Source organism: Phyllostomus discolor, chromosome 13 (genome assembly GCF_004126475.2).
Source record: "Phyllostomus discolor isolate MPI-MPIP mPhyDis1 chromosome 13, mPhyDis1.pri.v3, whole genome shotgun sequence".
NCBI classification, from domain to species: Eukaryota; Metazoa; Chordata; class Mammalia; order Chiroptera; family Phyllostomidae; genus Phyllostomus; species Phyllostomus discolor.
The window spans coordinates 46,172,570-46,192,312 of NC_040915.2; the positions used below are offsets into that span (position 1 = coordinate 46,172,570).

The 19,743-nt window shown below is 36.8% G+C and overlaps 1 protein-coding gene and 1 non-coding gene across 6 annotated transcripts in view; both read right to left on the bottom strand.

The window, feature by feature from the left end:
• Nucleotides 1-10,886, bottom strand: part of TMEM116 (transmembrane protein 116) — a 36,000-nt gene extending 25,114 nt beyond the window's left edge. For 4 of the 5 annotated variants that reach the window (XM_036014728.1, XM_036014729.1, XM_028528153.2 and 1 more), the window contains exons 1-4: nucleotides 10,737-10,883; nucleotides 9,999-10,045; nucleotides 9,442-9,505; nucleotides 2,316-2,447 (exon numbers count right to left, since the gene is read on the bottom strand). In XM_036014728.1, coding sequence (XP_035870621.1) covers nucleotides 2,316-2,447; nucleotides 9,442-9,505; nucleotides 9,999-10,045; nucleotides 10,737-10,784 — 291 coding nt within the window. In that variant the 5' untranslated portion in view covers nucleotides 10,785-10,883. Of the gene's footprint in view, nucleotides 1-2,315; nucleotides 2,448-9,441; nucleotides 9,506-9,998; nucleotides 10,046-10,736 lie in introns of all 5 variants that reach the window. The other variant, XM_028528154.2, reaches the window with a different exon arrangement.
• On the bottom strand, nucleotides 9,618-9,722 carry LOC114510538. The gene has a single exon (XR_003685698.1). It is a non-coding gene; the product is annotated as a U6 spliceosomal RNA (small nuclear RNA).
• Nucleotides 10,887-19,743: the final 8,857 nt, after the last annotated feature.

Here is a 19,743-nt window from a genome sequence, read left to right on the forward strand (position 1 = left end):
CAGATAAGGTCAAGTTAAAGGAGTTCATTATCACCAAGCCATTATTATATGAAATATTAAAGGGACTTATTAAGAAAAGGAAGGTCAAAAATATGAAGAGTAAAATGACAGCAAACTCACAACTATCAACAAATAAACCTAAAAAAAAGAAAAACAACAAAAACTAATCAAACAACTAGAACAGAAACAGAATCAGAGAAATGGAGATCACATGAAGGGATTTCAGAGGGGGGTGGGGAGGAATAAGGGGGAAAAGGTACAGAAAAGAAGCAGCATAATTAGTAGGCATAAAATTTATGGGGAGAGATAAAATATTGTATAGGAAACAGAGAACTCAAAGAACTTATATGTACAACCCCTGGACCTGAACTAAGGGGGTGGGGCATGCTGGAGATTGGGGGTACAGGGTGGAGGGGGGATAAAGGAGGAATAATTGGGAAAACTGTAATAGCATAATAAAAATACTTTTTTTTAAAGATTTTATTTATTTACCTTTAGGGAGGGAAGAGGGGAGAGAGAGAGAGAGAAGAGAAACATCAATGTGAGGTTGCTGGGGGTTATGGCCCGCAACCCAGGAATGTACCCTAGCTGGGAATCGAACCTGGGACACTTTGGTTCCCAGCCCATGCTCAATCCACTGAGCTACGCCAGCCAGGGCTAAAAAATACTTTTAAAAAATAAGAAAGAAATAGTAAAAAGATCAGTGATTACCAGAGGGAGAGGGAGGGAAGAAGGATAAGCAGGTGAAGAGAAATCTTTTTTTTTTTTTAATATTTTATTTATTTATTTTTAGACAGGTAAGGGAGGGAGAAAGAGAGAGAGAAACATCAATGTGTAGTTGCTGGGGGCCATGGCCTGCAACCCAGGCATGTGCCCTGACTGGGAATCGAACCTGCGACACTTTGGTTCACAGCCCGCGCTCAATCCACTGAGCTACGCCAGCCAGGGCGAGAAATCTTTAGGACAGTAAAACTATTCTGGATGGTACTGTAATGGTGCCATCCATTACATAATGCCAAGAGAACACATTATGCATTTATCCAAATCCACAGAACTGTACAAAAGAAAGACTGAACCTTAATGTAAACTATGGACAGACATATACACCTAATGAGTTAGAACAGAAAGCCCAGAAATAAACTGTTCCATACATAGTCAAATGATTTTAATTTTTTTTAATCCTCACCTAAAGATATTTTTTTCTTCATTGCTTTTTTAGAGAAAGAGGAAAAGAGGCAGAAACATCAATGCGAGAGAGAAGCACCAATTGGTTGCCTCCCGTATGCACCCAGACCAGGGTTTGAACCTGCAACCTAGGCATGTACCCTGATCAGAACCCAAACCCACAATCTTTCGGTTACAGGAGAGACTCCAATCATCTGAGCCACACCAGCCAGGGCTATAGTCCCATGATTTTAAACAATAGTGACAAGACCATTCAATGGGAAAATGACAGTCTTTTCAACAAATGGTACAGGGAAAACTAAATATCCACAGGTACATGAACAAAGTTGGACCCTTACCTACACCATACAAAAATTAATTCAAAATGGACCAAAAACCTAAACTTAAGAGATAAAACTGTAACATTCTTAGAAGAAAACGAAGGGGGGGAAAGCTGCATGACATTGGACTTGGCAATGATTTCTGAATATATATATATATATATATATATATATATATATATATATATAAATTAGACTACATCAAAATTAAGCATTTCTGTGCACCAAAAGACTTATAATCAATGGAGTGAAAAGGCAACCTATGAGAGAATAAGAGAACATATTTGCAAATCATTATACTGATGGCACTGTGTAGGTTAATCCACTGATAAAATCCCTGAATGATATATAACCCAAATCGATCATCTGTAGTATTTCCAAAAGCCAATGTTTATTACATTCCTATAATAAAAAACCATGCAACAATCTCAAAGATGTTATAGAAGAATATTTAATTACAATCTGTTGAATAATAAAAGCAGATTATAAAAAGTATTAATGTACTATTTTATTTGTTTTAAAATGCATGTACTCACAGGGTAAAAGTTGAAAAGATATACAATATACATAAAATTATTTATGTATGTATACAAGATATATTAAAGTGAGTGTATCTGAGTATATCTGGTTTTAATTATCATTTTGCTTTTCTGAATTTTCCAAATTTTCTATAATAAAAAGATAATTTTTAAAATATGGAATAACAATAAATAAAAGGGTCCTACTTCCCAGAGTATAGTATTTTTGCTTTTTATTTACCTGAACATGCCTTTATTGCAAGGTACAGTCACAATCTAATAGTATACTCACCTGTCCCACCGCTTGCAGGTTATAGCAGACAATGTCCTTATCAGCTGCTGAAGTTCCATAGAGAAGTGCTTCAATGAGCCAGCATATCCCCAGGAGGAGGTCAGAGAAGCTCAGATAAAAGAGTGACCTTATCTGTCAAAGTAACAAAAGCCTCATTTCATAAATGATAATAACAATGAATTATTTTTATGTTCTGCCTTTCTAGGAGAAAACTGGGCATTTTTCTGGGACCTCTCCCACTGGTGGGGAATGTAAAGGAATACACCAGGTAGGAAGGAATGTGTAATCATAACTATCCTGACTGTCCTGGAATCAGAGTATTTATGGATTAGCACTTGAGCTTCCCTCCTCATAGAGACACTCCTTCCTCAAAGTCAAAGGAAAGAATGAGCAGATGAGAAATTTTATAATGCAGATATACCACAAATGAAAAATTAGAAGTGCTCTAGTTGCACAGCCAACATCTTCTAACAATAGGAAATCAATTGAGTATTTAAGGATATGGCAGAAGACCCAAAGAAAATGAAAGCAGTTTTTTTTTTCAATCTTAATATCTTTAATGTACATTTTCCTTTTTCTTTGTCGAGGTATAACTGACAAATAAAAATTGCAAGATAATTGAAGTGTACAACATAATGATTTGATATATTGTGAAAGAATTTCCTCTGAGTTAATTAACACATACATCATGGTGAGAACATTTAAGTTCTGTTCTCTTAGCAAATTTCAACTATACAATACAGTGCTATCAACTATAATCACCATGTTACACTTTAGATCCTTAGAACTTATTCATCTTATAAGTTTCCATATCAATGAAAATAACAGTATAAATTTTATCTGTTGACTTTGAATTTCTGACCACACCAGTAAAGTGTATCTTTCTCACTTCCTAGTATCCTTCTCTTTTTGCCTCCCCACTCCCACTTTTCTAAAAACAGTTTTGGTCCTTCTATAGAGAAAATTATAAAATATTTATTGGGAAATATCGAGGAAGATCTACAGTGAAGAAATATACCATGTCTTGGCTGGGTGTTTGGAGCACTGTCCACACACCAAAAGACTGTGGGTTCAATGCCCTGTCAGGGCATGTATGGGAGGTAACCAACTGATGTTTCTATCACATCAATGTTTCTCTCTCTCTCCCTTCCTCTCTCTAAAATCAATAAATATACCCTCAAATGAGGATTTAAGAGAAAAATTAAATTAAAAAAGAAATATATCATGCTCATGAATTGTAAGACTCAATATTATGAAAATATCAGTTCTCCCTGAATTGTTATATTGGTTAAATGTAATATCAATTATGTCACAACATATTTTCTTGTGGAATTGGAGAAGCTGGCTCTAAATCTAATACAGAAATACAAAATATCAAGATAACCCCTTGAAGAAAGATCAAGCAAGACACTCTTGAAGGAGAAAAGCTTTTTCTGCACATATCAAAACTTAATATAGAGCCAGAGTGCAGATACTGTGGTAGTAAGCAAAGGGAACAGAACAGACAGCCCCAAACAAACACAAGCACATATACAGACTTTTTACACACGACAGAGGTGGCTTTTTAGATCAATGGAAAAAAAGATAGTCTTCTCAAAATATGATGTCTTAACAGTTGGGTACCTATATGGATAAAAATAAATTGGAACTTTTTTACCTCACTCAAAACTCAGTTCCAACTACTCTAAAAACTGAAATTGTCTTGGACTTACAGTTATGGAAAATTTTCCTAAACAAAACACAAAAAGCTCTAATAAAAATAATTGAAATATTTGACATTAAAATGAAAGGTTGCATGTGTCAAAATATACCATAAAAAATGAAAAATCCTGAAGTTCTGGCCAAGATGGAGGTATAGGTAGATACACTTCGCCTCCTCACATAACCAAAAGGTGGAAACAACCAATTTAAAAACAAAAAACACCCAGAACTGCCAGAAAATCAAACCATATGGCAGTCCGACAACCGAGTGGTTAAAGAAACATTCATCCAGACCGGTAGGAGACATGGGGACGGGCAGCTGGGGCAGAGAAGACTCACAGCAAAGTGGAAGAGGAAGAGCAAGAAATTGAAAACTTATTTGAAAAAATAATGAAAGAAAATTTCCCTAATATGGCAAAGGAAATAGACATATAAATCCAGAATCTCAGAGAGTTCCAAAAAACTCTCTGAGGGGTACTGGGCAGAGGGAGATAAAGGGGAGAAAAATGAATGGGGTAAATGTAATAGCATAATCAATAAAATATACTTAAAAAAGAAAGTGAAAAGACAAGGCACAAAGTGGAAAAAGATATGTGCAACACATAACTGACAAAGGACCAATAACAAAATAATATTAAAAACAAAACAAAAAAAAACTTAGAGCAATAAGAAAACCCAATAGAAAAAAAACAGGCAAAAGATTTGAATACATACTTAAGAAGAAATCCAAATGGCCATAAACACATGAAAATATACCTAACCTCATCAATAATCAAGGAAATGAAAATCACAGTAAGGAAAAACATTACACACCTATGGCAAAAATTTTAAAAGTCTGACAATATCAAATATTAATGGGAACATGAAGCAATGGAATATTTCATACACTGTACACTGCTGGCACAACCATCTGGAAAAGTTTTGGCACGATCTAGAAGATATGCATATCCTGTAACGATTCTGTTATTAGGAAAATACACTAGAGAAATTTTTGCATGTGTGTACCAGAAGACATGTACAAGACTGTTTATAGCAGCATGGATTAATAAATTGTGGTATTGCTAAAACATCAATGAAAATAAAATAAACCATATATATATATATACACACATATAATAACATGTATAATTCTCACAAATAATACAGAGGGAAGAAAAGCAAATCAATACAAACAAAGAATACTTACAGTATTGCTCCATTTATGTCAAGTTCAAAAACAAGAAAAACTAAATTATTTAGAGATACATATATTCCTGGTAAAACTGTACATAAAAATAAAGAAATAGTTATCAAAAAATCTGGATAGGGGTTACCTCTAGAAGTAAGGGGGAGAGCTGTGATTGGAAAGGAACACAAGCAGGTATGCATAGGGGTAGAGACAATTTCGACTTCTTGTCCCTAGTATTTGTTTATAATTGTTTTTTTTAGTTTTTTTAAAGATTTTATTTATTTTTAGAGAGGAAAGGGAGGGAGAAAGAGAGAGAGAGAGAAAAAAACATCAATGTGCAGTTGCTGGGGGTCATGGCCTGCAACCCAGGCATGTGCCCTGACTGGGAATTGAACCTGCGACACTTTGGTTCGCAGCCCGTGCTCAATCCACTGAGCTATGCCATCCAGGGCTTTGTTTATAATTGTTTTTTAAACAGTACATGCATGTTCTATATACTCTAATCCATGTCCAATATATCTAACAAGAAAAAGTAAATTGAAGATTTTTTAAGTTATCATCAGATGCTACCCAATATAAAAACTAATCTCCTGACCTGTACGAAAGAAAATTTTTCTCATACCTTTCTTCCAAATGAGAGGAAAGTTAAGGTGCAAATACCCTGCAAATAGTGGTAAATGGTCAAGTTACCTTGACTCAGAAACAAAAAGAGTATAATATTTTAAATTGTTATTTAATAAACATCAAATGGTATTATTTTCACCACATATAGCCTCTGCTCTGCCTAAGCCTATTAAAATTACAGCCAGGTGGCACGTTCATAGATTAAACTGGCCTGTGACTTACCACAAGTTTACAATTGTTAATGGGTAAAAAATTAAAGCAATACAAAATAGCCCTGGCTGGTGTGGCTCAGTGGATTGAGCACAAGCCTGCAAACCAAAAGGTCACTGGTTCCCTTCCTGGTGAGGGCACATACCTGAGTCATGGGCCAGGTCCCCAGTTCGGGGCATGTGAGAAGCAACTGATCGATGTTTCTCTCACACATGATGTTTCTCTCCTTCTGTTTCCCCCTCCCTTCTCCTCTCTCTAAAAGTAAATAAATAAAATCTAAAAAAGAATTAAAACAATACAAAACAAACTCTGGAATAGAAAGACAGCCAAGTGGCTTTTGTAAGCATGAACATAATTATGGCCAAGAAACAGCTTTGTATAGGTAGTTGTTGGCTACTGAAGTATACCTAAAGTCTTTGTCAAGGTTAAGGAAGATGAAGAGTGGTTTATATATTTTCACTCATGGTTGGAAAACCGTAAGTTCTAGTAACAAGAGATAAAAATCAGTCAATTAAACAACAAAAATTAACTAAGTACCTATTACTGAAATCAAGAAATATTTTGCCTTCCTATCTGTGTTTAATAAAATACTATGTTGAAGGTAATACAAAGAAATGTATGATACAGCCCATGCTTCAAGGAAAATACAATCAACACAGTGCTTGATAATAATGAAGACAAGAAAAAGCATAAGACATGGTCCTACATATGAAAGCAAAAACTCTTTTTAAATACACACACACAAACCCACACACATTTGCATTTGTCTAACTTAAAGCAAAAGCAGAATGAGGGTAGGGTGGGGGGTGATGCACTGTGTGAAACACCTTCTCCAGGGAGATTCCGAGTCCAGATCTATCCTGGTGAGGTGGAAGACCTAAAACAACTCATATTAATACTCTTCTAAAAATCTGCTTCCCCATATTTCTATTTAAGTGAATTAAAGAATATCAAAGGTGACCTTTATGAGGAAATGAAGTCACACAATGCAGCGAAGTATATCTGCCCTGAGCATGTTTTTTTTCTTTTTAAACACAGGCTGGCCTGGGTCACTTCATTCTCTCTCCAGTTTGTGTCTGAGTCACTGTCTACTCAGCTAAGTCCCCTCAAAGATTTCCCATGGATTTTACAATTTAATATAATTTTTTTCATTTAATAGACTATTTTTGTCTTTTTCAGATTATGTGTTTCATGTATTTTTGCTGTTAAAATGTTCTTTTGATAAAGAAATAAAGGAAAACAGCAAAGTATGGCTGACATTTTTAACCTGGAAAAATTGGAATTTTTCCTAGGCCAAACAAACAGAATGTGTGGGAACCAGTGAACTAGTGACTGCTAAGGCCCTTTATGCTCTGGGCATGTGAAAGGTGTGAGAACTGAAGCCAGAGAAATTAAAGATCACATCCTAAGTTGAACTAGACCCCACACTTTTATAAAGGTCTCACTCACTGTCATGCCAGAGGTTACCTTAGAGTGGTGGTTTGCAACCAGGAGCAATTATGCCTCTCCCAGAAGACACCTGGTGGTATTTGAAGATATTTTTGGTTGTCACAACTGGGCCAGGGCCAGGGGCAGCAGGTGGAGGGCGGGATGTTGCTACTAGCATCCATCTAGTGGATAAAGCCTGCTAAACATCCTAATGCATGGGACAGCCTCCCACAGCAAATTGCCATCTAGCCCAAAAGGTCAACAGCCTGAGAATGAGAATCTCTCCTTAGCTCTCTCCACTATGTAACTCATACTTTACTAATTTAATCACATCTGAACTCAAAACTCAGAAAAGGAAACAAACATTAGGGAAATCTACACTAAAAGATGATATGTGGCCTAAGATTACTTTGGCAAGCAATAACAACGCAGTATAAAGATTTCTACTTTCTAGTTTTAATTATATAGTCACATTCTATGTCTAAAATTCAAAATTCTCTTTTCATTGGGCAACGTATTCCCCTGGTTTAAAAAGTGTATGGACGGAGAGGCTTGGAACAGGACAAGTCTGCATAGAATCCTAGCTCTAACACTGACTAGCTATAAGACAAGGAAAGTCCCTCAACCTCACTAGGATTCCATTTCTTCATCTATAATATCAGATTCAAAATACCTAACTCACAGAGTTGTTTTAAGGATTATATGAAAAGTGTATTTAAAACACTGAGCATGTATATCTAGAATAAATATTTAAAATTGTGCTTAATTTGAAAGGGGATTGTAGTTAAGAGTTGGACTTTTGAAAATCCCTGCTCTGCTACTTACTATGTAACTTGAACGAGTGAATCCTATGACTTTGAGCCTCAATTTCCTCATTGTGAAAGAAGGGCTACTACCATCTTTCTCATAGGAGAGTGATGAGGACCAAAAAGATAAAGTATATAGCCATGGCTAGTGTAGCTCAGTGGATTGAGTGCCAGCCCGCAGACCGAAGGTTACCGGTTTGCTTCCAGGTTCAGGACACATGCCTGGGTTGTGGGCCTGGTCCCCAGCTGGGGGCATGAGAAAGGCAACTGATGTATCTCTCACACATTGATGTTTCTCTCCTCTCTTTCTCCCCCTCTTCCTGTCTCTTTAAAATAAATAAAATCTTAAATAAAAAGATAAAGTATGTAAAACACTAAGCACAGTCAGAACACAGTAAGTGTTCCACATACAGAACTATTTTTATTATTAAAATGAGCCCAATAAAATCCAATGACACCTTCCACATGAAAAAGCTCTCCCATATATGTTCTAAACTACATTTTGCCTAATTTGGTGCCATCTGACCTCATTAGAGAAACAGCTGTTACATTTATCTTAACATCTTTTCTGAGCTTCAAAGTCATATTCTCTTCTAGTCCCCTCTGAATCAGGAAGGATTTTTTTGTTAGTTTTTGGGGTTTTTCTGACAACTTAAATATATACGTTTTTATTTGTCAAATATACCTCAATAAAAGGAAAGTTTCTGGCTTGATCTTTTTGGTATGAATAGTTTCACATAGGATGTATTTTTGCTCTGTTTTCATCATTAAATTATAATTGCCTAGAAGGCCAGAACAGCAAAACAAATGCCTTTTGCATAATTTCCTAGCCCCCCTAGCAATTCAACCAACAAATCAACATCAGAAAACTCACCTCTAAGCAGGACCCTACCATGCTTAGAGTGAATAGAGGCTCCACAAAACGCTGTGTCCTTAACCTTAATAATTAATACATACCCCTAAAATCCACATTTAGTAGTCAATATCTCAGTATAAAAAGTTACAGTTAAAATAATTACCTAGAAGGTAAGGGAGGCTTACCACCACTATCTAGAATATCTCAGTGTGTCATGACAAATTTACAAGTAATGTACAGGGTCATTCCATCTTTACAGGTGACGCTTCTCCTAATTACATCAAAGGCTAAGTCACTACAAATTCAAATCCAACACAAAAAGAGGTTACTCACCTCTGGAGATTTCTGTATGTTCTGGAATACAGCATAGGCAATAAGTGAACTTGAACCTATAACACTGACAGAGATAAAAGAAGAGGATTAAAACAGGACAATTGGGGTTCCTTCATTTTTGCTATTGATTTTTTGCAGCTTTACAGACATATAATTGATATAAAATCATTGAACTTTAAAAAAATAGACTCTTCATGAGTTTGTGTGTCATTCTTGCACAAGGCCAATGCTAATCTTCTCTGCATCATTCCAGTTTTTAGTGTATGTGCTACCAAAATGATTGATTTTAAAAGTCAATCCTATTGATCACATTGTTCTTTGATTTTCATGTTAGCTCTCCATCTATATTTGTTGTTGTTGTTATTGTTGTAATTATCAGAAAATATCAATATGATAAAGAATAACATTTCTAAGAATAAAGTCAAATCCACAAGGAAAAAATGTAGAAACCTTCAGGATTCTCCAGTTTCACCCATACTATGTAATATGTTTACATAGTGAACTAGTAATATGAATAGTTTAAACAAGTAATATTACATGAGATTGATTAAACTTACCTCAGAGTAGCCATAACAAACTGTATCCACCGTATTGCAGAATAAACCTAAACAAAATGGGGACAAAAGAATAAAATGAAGCCTTTTACACTTATTTATTTAATCCTTTTTAATTACATTTAACATATTATATTAGTTTCAGGCGTATACCCAGTGATTAGACATTATATAATTTATCATCCTGATAAATCTGATATCCATCAAGCCTTTTACTATAATATTCAACCCTACTCCAGTTTCACTGTTTATCAACAATTTGTGCAGAGCACAAACTGTTCTTCAGTGCTTAATCAAAACACACTATAAATCTGAGACTGAATAGAAAGGCTGAAGAGACCCCTGGAAAAGCAGGGTGCCTTCTTGTTCCCTCCTTTATTGCTTCATCTCTGTGAAACAGTAAAGTAAAAAAGAACAGAGAGGTGGACAGAAGGTGACCTTGAAAAAAAAAAACAGAGTTGGATGAGATAATTAATAAAGAAAAGAATAAATAGGGAAGAGGCAGGAAAAGTTAAATCTTGAGACAAAACAAACAGATGAATGGAAAGAATGGTAACAAGAGAGGCAAGCAAATACTACATAAAGCTGAGTGACAGAGCTAGACAGGCAGAAGGAAAAAATACTGAGCAACAGAGACATAGGAAGAAGAAAACAGTATATAGAGAGATACTGTGAGTGAAAAATACAGGACAAGGAGGAGAAAAGGAGAGCAGAAAAGAGAGGGACAGCTTCTAATCTCACCAAGTCCAAATTGTCCATCGGAATTCTAGCCTCCAGTAGGAAGGCCATAGGGACTTCGGCCCCAGTTATGCTTAAGCAGCCGGATCCTTCAGGGTCAGGTTCTGGAGCCTGAGTGGTGAACAGGTGGCTCCACCCCTTCCCCAGCTGTGCTCCTCCCTGCCCATTCCTGCCTTGTATCTTGAGGGCAAGGAGAGAAGGCAGCAATAAGTGGAGGAGAAAGCCAACCAGAAAGAACAAAACTAGAAAGAGCAGCAGGTGACAAGGAAACAAAGTTCTAAAAAGTATTAGGAATTGTAAAAAGGAGCAAGAGGCAGAAATAATAAGCAGAAAGAATGAGTCACAGCAAAAATGTAAATAGAGCTGCAAGAGAGACATGAAACAGAAAAAAGAGAAAAAAGGGGGAAGGGAGGTCTAATTAAAACTTGCCCTTTTTTAGAGACAGAAGCCTGTGATGGGCAAGATAGACTGCATATTCACTCAATCATTTTTTTAGTAATACCAGAAAAAAATCAAACTTTTAGTAATATCAGAAAATCAAATTTTTAGTAGTACCAGAAGAAAACCTGTTACTAACAACTCATTTATTATTTAATACTGACACCTTCAATACTCTATACCAAAAATTCCCACCAGAAATATAATTATATAAATTACATGAGTCATGTAATATACTTATGTTTTTGTATCAACTGTGTATAAAGTATTGTGTTGTGCAAGATCTAAAGACAAGTAGTATACAGACCCCATACCTCCAGGAGCTTATGATAGAGTAGGAAAAATAGCTTGAATACCAAAATCTGTTTTTAGTTTTTATTTGTTGGTTTTAGAGAGAGAGAGGAAGTGAGGGAGAGGAGGAGGAGGAGAGGGAGAGACAGGAGGGGGGGGAGAGAGAGAGAGAGAGAGAACCATCAATTTGTTGTTTCAGTTATTTATGCATTCATTGGTTGATTCTCCTTGTGCCCTGACTGGGGATCTTGGCATTTTGGGATGATACTCTAACTAACTGAGCTCTCTGGCCAGACCTTGGATACCAAAATCTTAAATTATCTGCACACAAAAATAATATGTACTGATTGGCATTTGAACATACTTGTAAGAACTGTTAAAATCTGGACAAAAACTGGAGGAAGGAGAAAGCAGAGGGAAGAACATTTCATGTATGTAACCATTTATCTCATCTAACCATACATTCTACAAATATTTATTGATAATAGAAATTAGATCATTTGCATGACTTGAGTAGTTTAAATATGTGGCTCATTTATTCACGTGAGGTTAAGAATATAGTGTGGAGTAGAAAAGGGGACAATGTTAAGTGTATGTAGGCTCTAATCGCTTTGCTTAAATTATTAGATAAACAAATAAATTAAAACACCGGTAGATTACTGGACCATAAATCCCTACTATAGGTCTCAAGGAGCGTTTTGAGGCCTCTAATCATCTGTCTGTGTAATAAGGGTAAGGGGACTAATGACAGTCTCACCAAGTGATCAGAGAATGCTTTCGAACAAAGGACTCTTGTCTCAACCAAGAACAAATCTCAGATTGTTTGGTGAACTGCCGTGCCAGATCAGTCTGCTGCTCTTGATAGAACTTTTCTCTTTTGGCATCTCTTCTAAAATGTCTTATGGCACCAGCCAACATGTGGGGATTTACTTTTCCATTTTTCTCTCTAAATGAGTCCCCTGCCTTCTGTCTATTCAGCACCATCCTCCTTTGAAATGTCTTTGGAAACATAATCTTCCCATTTTCCTTTCCTATTAGGGTTAACCCAAGCCCAAATGATAAAGTATGTAATATTTATTTTCGGTTCTCTCTCCTCCTCTTTTTACTTACCACCTTAGCAAGCTCAAACACACCCTGGCTGTCACTTAACATAATGGGCTCTCTACATTACATATTCATTTAACAGATATTCATTAAACTTTTATCATGAACAAGTTAGCGTGGGGATACAAAATCAAGATAAACACTTACCTAGTAAAATATTATTATTTAAGCAAAAACACTCAACTCAAAGATTTCTAGTAATAAGAACTATCAATTATTAAGTGTTTTCTAATTGTAAGATTCTATGCTAAGCATTTTAATCCTCAACACAACCTTCGAGGTCAGAAGTAGTATTATTCTCATTTTACAGATGAAGAAACTGAGGCTTAAAGAAGTTAAGCCAGTTTCCTATGGTTACAGAGTTATCAAGTAGTAACACCAACATTCAGATTCAGTCAGGTTGACATCTCACACTTAACACTACAGTATTCTGACAGAGAACTGATTAATGGGAGAAAAGGGAAAGATCATTTTAAAAATTAATGTGACATCAAGAGAGCTCTTTTATTAGGCAACTGCTTCTTAGATATGACAACAAAATCATAAGCAACAAAAAATAAATAGATACGTTGGTCTCCTTCAAAGCTAAAAACTTTTATGCTTCAAAGAATACCTTACAAAAAGTGAAAAGGCAACCTACAGAATGGGAGAAAATGTTTGTAAATCATATATATTTGATAAGAAACTTGTGTATAGAAGATATAAGGAATTCTGACAACTCAATAATAAAAATACAACCTTTTGGTTTATGGGATGACACTCCAGCCAAATGAGCAACTGACCAGGGCCATATAATGGAATGTTATTCAGCAATTAAAAAAGTACTGACACATGCTACAACACGGGTGACCCTTGAAAACATTATGCTAAGCATAAGAGATCAGTCACAAAAGACCACATATTGCTTGATTCCATTCATATGAAATGTCTAAAATAGGCAAATTTATAGAGACAGAAAATAGACTAGTAGCTGCCTAGGACTGACTCTCAAGGTAGTTTGGGAGGGAATGAGGAGTGACTACTAATGGGTATAGGGTTTCTTTTTAGGGTGACAAAAATATTCTAAAATTAGATAGTGGTAATGGTTGCATAACTCTATGAATATACTAAAAACTACTGAAATGCATACTCTAAATTTTTTAATTTATTGATTTTAGAAAGGGAGAGGATTTCTTGTTCCACTTATTTATGCATTCATTCATTGATTCTTGTGATGTGCCATGACTAGGGATCAAACCTGCAACATTGGTGTATGGGGACAACATTCTAACTAACTGAGCTATCTGGCCAGGGCCTTGAAACACACACTTTAAAAGGATGAATTGTATGGTAGGTGAATTATCTCAACAAAGCAATTGCCAAAAAATGAAGTTTGGGACAAAAAAAGGAAGTGTCCCAGTGCTGAAATTCATGGTGTAATGATTAATGGATAACATGTTTCTTTCTTTCCTACTGAAGAGAATAATATTTAGATTAAAAAGTGTAAAATAAACATTGCAAAAGGGTACTGAGGAGAAAAATTTTGAGAGAGCACCTGACTGCTCTAAATGAATCCACTACTCCTGGCCTGAACAAATTATACTCTTGGACTCTGATAAAACTTTCAGGTTAACCCAATAAACCACTGAATAAAATCTGAGAGTTCATGTAAAAATGGGAAAATTGCTAGAAATTATAGAAAACTGGTGATCACTAATTTTTTATAAGATGGTAGAATCTGCAAACCATAAGTGTAAGATCTTAGCATTAGTTCCAGACAAAATTCTAGAATGAACTATTTAAAAGACATGTTTTTAAACAACTAGAAAAATGTAACCATTAAGTCAGCATGATTTATAAATGTGTCTAATTAAGCACCTTCTCTCTTTGGATACAATTACTAAACATAGTATATAATGTATTTTGAAAAAGCATTTGGAAGGAATTTCATCATATAAAAATAAACAAATATGTACCAAGTAAAAGCACAATCAAGGGCATTTCTCAAATAAATAAACCTGAGTGCTAATTCATTGATCAGTATCAATTTAGGAATGACTTCTAGAACAATGAATCAGCATTCTGACTTGGCACTATTCTGTAAAACACTTTCATCAATGACTTGAAAGAAAATATAGTAGGCATATTTAACAAATTGTGTTCCTTATCTGCCGCTGCATCACAAATTTCCACAACTGTTGTGGCTTAACACATGTAGGGAACCACTTCGAGAAATGTGGAAATGTAGCTCAGCACCTACGTGGAAAACTCAGTGGGGAGCAAGTTGGCATGCAGGACCTTGCCCATGAAGAAGTACTCCCATGGGAAATCAGGCCGGCATTATACCTAGGCTGCTTTGTGACTTGCTCTTGCTAAAACTCTCTCACCCTGAGTTCAGGCAGCAAGCCCTTGCTGTATATCTTTAAAGTAACTTCCTGAAGTCTGTGCTAATTCTCCAAGGATTGAAATGTAACTAGACCTGTTACTCTCATCATTCCCATGCACTTGGAACATTTTTTCCTTGTTAATCTGTAAGAAGTAATCGGTAACATCCCTTCCATTGCTATCTGTAAAAAGTAATTACCTAAAGCAAACCTAAGTATAATGAATGAAAACCTTCTTTGATGTATGCTATTAAAAAGCCAATAAAAGTCTGTCAAGGCAAGGGTTGGGGCACTCTCGAGAAAGTGGCCATGCTGTCCCTTTTCCTCCACAGGACTCGGTAGTCCGTGTGAATGTCTCGTCTCATCCATAATGCCACAGATGCTGTGGGCCAGTGTCCACATCAAACACACATTTATAATCTCACATATTTGATAGGTCAGGAGTTCACAGATAGCTTAGTTGGGTCCTCTGCTTCAGTGTCTCTCATAAGGCTATAATCAAGATGTTGACCAGGGCTGGTTATCATTTGAATACTCAAATGGGGAAGGATCTGCTTCCAAGTTCATGAGGCTGTTGGTCTAATTCAGCTTATTGAGGGTTACTGGTCTGAGGGCCTCAGTTCCCAACTGACTGTTGGCCAAAGGCTATACTTGATTTTTTGCTTGTCCTGTGAACTTCTGCAAGATGTCTTCCTAGTAAGATGGAAGTCACAATCTTCTGTAACCAAAAGGTGACATTCTATCATCCCTTCCATATTCTATTGATCACAGATCTTGCCAACACTCCAAGGGAGAGGATTACAAGAGTGTTAATGTCAATAGGCAGGGATCATTGGGAGTCATTTTAGTGTTTGCCTACATGTGTAATTCAACAAGTCACGTACTTTTCCAATTCAGAATATTTGCAATAGCTGTTCCCTCTCTCTGGAATGCTCTTCCCTCAGATAATCACATGACTGGTTCCTTCTCATCCTTCAAATATCAGCTCAAATATCATGACCTCAGAGATATAACATTTATGAAACTTCAAAATATCTTATTTGTGTGGCTTAGAAGAGTACATAAGACAAAATACATGAATTGAAAGTGGGACAAAAGGAGAAAAAATATCTCTGCTGAAGTTATTTAATTCCTGGATGTTAAAAATCTCTATGAGTTTTTTAATATTATACTATTGAAAAAACAATGTTAAAATAACAAATCCAAAGTAAAAAGTATCCTGTAATCTTATCATCTAGTCAAAACAATGTTTTATTAGTGTCCTTGCTCATAGGCGTATTTAATTTTTACAAAGTTGTAATTCCACAGATAGTATTTTATATTATGTATTTTTGCTCAACATTATTACATAATAATTTTTTCCTTTTGTTCGTCTTATTTTCTTTTTCTCCACTCCCCTGGATGTAACCAATGCTAATAGCCTGGAGTATTTCTCTACATCTTTATGCTCATTAAAACATATCCAAATATATACATATGTATATGGCGGTTGTTATAGTAGTAGGTCTTTAAAAATGGGATCACATATTGCTTTTCTCACCTATTATTTCATGGATAGCTCTTCACTGTAATAGAAATAGTTCTAAACCATTTGATAGCTGTATAATATTCCACATGAGATCATTTATCTAACATTTCCTCTTATGACAGATATGTAGCTTGTTTTCAGATTTTGTTTCTTAATTTTCTTTTTTCCTTTTCAGCTTCTTCAAACAATGCTGCAGTAAACATTCCTAAATCTCTGCACATGTAACCTCCTTCTGTGCTGATGTTTTTACTAAAGGGAAGATTCCAGGGCGGAATTCTTTTAGTTCCTCAAATATTTCAAGTTCTTTTGTACCTTAAAATCTTTGCATGTGCTTTTTTTTTCCTAAAATGCTTCCTAACATGTAAGAATCTATAATTTTGTATTTATTTATGTAAATATTGAACATTTGTCTCATTACATGAATGTAAGTTCCTTGAGAGCTGGATCTTATCCATCCTTCAGGTGTTAGTTTAAATGTACCTGTTTGTAGAAGTTTTCTATGAACTCTATTCCATATTAATCTCCCCATCATATTCTTTTTTTAAAAAGACATTTTTTATTTTTTTTAAGATTTTATTTTTTTATTTTCAGATAGAGGGGAAGGAAGGGGGAGAGAAACATCAATGTGTGGTTGCCTCTCATGTGGCCCCCATTGGGGACCTGCAACCCAGGCATGTGCCCTGACTGGGAACCAAACCAGCAACCCTTTGGTTCACAGCTGGAGTTCAATCCACTGAGCCACACCAGCCATGCTCCCCATCATATTCTTTTATAGGCCCTCAACTTTTCTTTTAGAAATTATCACACTTTGTAATTATATAATTGTGTAATTATTATTTTTTAAATTTTATTTTTAGTTTTATAGAGACGGGAAGGGATGGAGAAAGGGAGAGAAACATCAATGTGTGGCGGTGTCTCACACATCCCCTAGTGGGGATCTGGCCCACAATCCGGGCATGTGCCCTGACTGGGAATCGAATTAGCAACCTTTTGGTTTGCAGGCCTGTGCTCAATCCACTGAGCTACACCAGCCAGGGCTAATTATTTAATATTAGTGTTCCACACTAGGACTGTGGGGAGCATATGTATTGAGACTTTATTCATTAACATAACCCTTATCCCCAGGAGTGTATGGCATATGAAAGATAATTCTTAAAGAAAGATGAAGCTTGGAGAAAACTCATACTGTGGAACAAATCTCCACCCATAACAATTTTCAGCAGGTGAAATCTGCTTTAAGGGTTCATTAAGATATTTACGTCAGAAGAATTAGTGTTAACATCAACAAAACCTTGCAGAGGAAAAATGGCTCTAGGCGATCTTGAAGGACAATCTGGGGTCTAAGAGGGTAATGCAGAAAGGGTCAATGGAATTTGGACAGGGGGCATGGGCTAGTTCCTCGTGAGTATTTACTGAGCACTTACCATGTGCCAGACACTGTTCTAGGTGCCAGAGAAATAGATAAAAACCCAAAACCCCAGCCCTCAAGGGAAACAGGTAATTAAAAAGTAAACTAATTATGTAGTATGTTACTAATTTGAAAAGTGCTATACAGCAACAGAGTAGGGAGATGGAAAGCACGAAGGAATCAGGGAGGAGCAATATTTTAAAGGACGGTCAGGGTAGATCTTAGCAAGCTGACACTGGAGCAAAGACGTGACGGAAGTGAAGGAGCCAGCCATATGAATACATTGAAGAAAAGTGTACTAGAGGGAGAAAACCAGGACAAAGGCCCTGCGGCAGGAACTTGCCATGTGAATACAAGGAACGGTGAAGAGGCCAGTGAAACTGGGGTCTCACAGGTGGGAGAGTTTCTATATTGCCTGAACAGACCATACCCCCTTTTCTCCCTCCTTCCTCCAGCTGCGACACTGGGCCGCGTGCACACTCAGGTAACACGCCCTCCTCCGGCTCCCTACCTCCATGCAGTACCCACCCAGGGTGGGCTTTCTGATTTCCCCCGTCGGTGCCGACTGGGGGATTTAATGACTCCCTGGACACGGAGAATTAGCCCTGGCTCATCTGTGCAGACCGTCCAGACTCCTGAGGCCCAAAATCTGATCATATCATGAGAAACTGACTGGGACCAGGGCGCTGTTAAAAGGAAGCTTTGAGACAATTACTGTCCTTTTTGCAATTCATAGAAAAAAAGAAGTACCAATATTAGCTTTCCCTCTCCAACCAATCCACTTCCTTCATTTTTTCCAAAACCCACTTCTAAACTAACCATGACTAGAAAGTCACTCCTGATCAATCATTTTAACCAGGTGTACCCAAAGCATTCTGCACTGAGAAGTGAGTAACATAAAAAAAAAAAGTCTAAATGCCATTTAAAAGGTTTTATCTAAAAACTCCTAATAGCTCCTTATCGACTACAGGACAAAACGTGAAACTCTTGAGTTCGATGTTCAGGACTCCCCCCTACCTGAGCTTACAACTGGCTCACTAATCACTGTTCTGAGAACCCCTCCCCGTGGAGCCAGTCATTCCCCAAAGCGTCACGCTCGTCCCCACGCCTGCTCCCTTTTCACTTGTTCTCCACCTAAAACATTCCTTCTTCCAAGGCTCAAATCGACTCCGTCCCCGCATCCGACACGAAGGCTTCCCGAACCACCTTAGCTCACTGCCATTTTCCCCTCCTCTAACTTCTGTCACTTGTCTAGGTTGCTCACGTTACTTAATAATGTATTAGGGCAAAGTCGAAATAAAATCGTCCAAACCACCCAAAACTCTCTCTCTCTCTCCTCTCTCGAGCAAAACTTCTGTCCCAACTGGCTGCCCAAGGTTGGATCCCATTATCTGTGATGACTCACTATTTTATTATATATATATATATATATATATATATATATATATATATACACACACACACACACACAAATTTACTGAACACATACAATGGTTAATATGGTGCTACCTCCCTTATTACGTGTTTTATAACTTATTCTTACCTTCGTATCCATTTGCTCACCAAGGCTCGTGAATCGCACCCAGAAAAAGTGACTCAGCCCCATTCTTACCTCTTCATCCTACCACTCTGTCCTATTTGCAGGCCGTTAACACGTCCTCCCGAGACTATTGCAACAGACCCTCGACCGGCCTTGCCTTTTCAGCCTTCTTTCTGCTCTCCCATCCATTCCTTTGAAGCCACTCTCCTGGTTAAAACCTTTGGACGGCTCCAAACCTCGTAGCTCGGTGCAACCCTCTATACAACGTGCCCCAGGTGACCTTCACAGATTTTTTTTTTCATGCCCACCCCCTTGCTATCCTTATAATACCCTCTCGT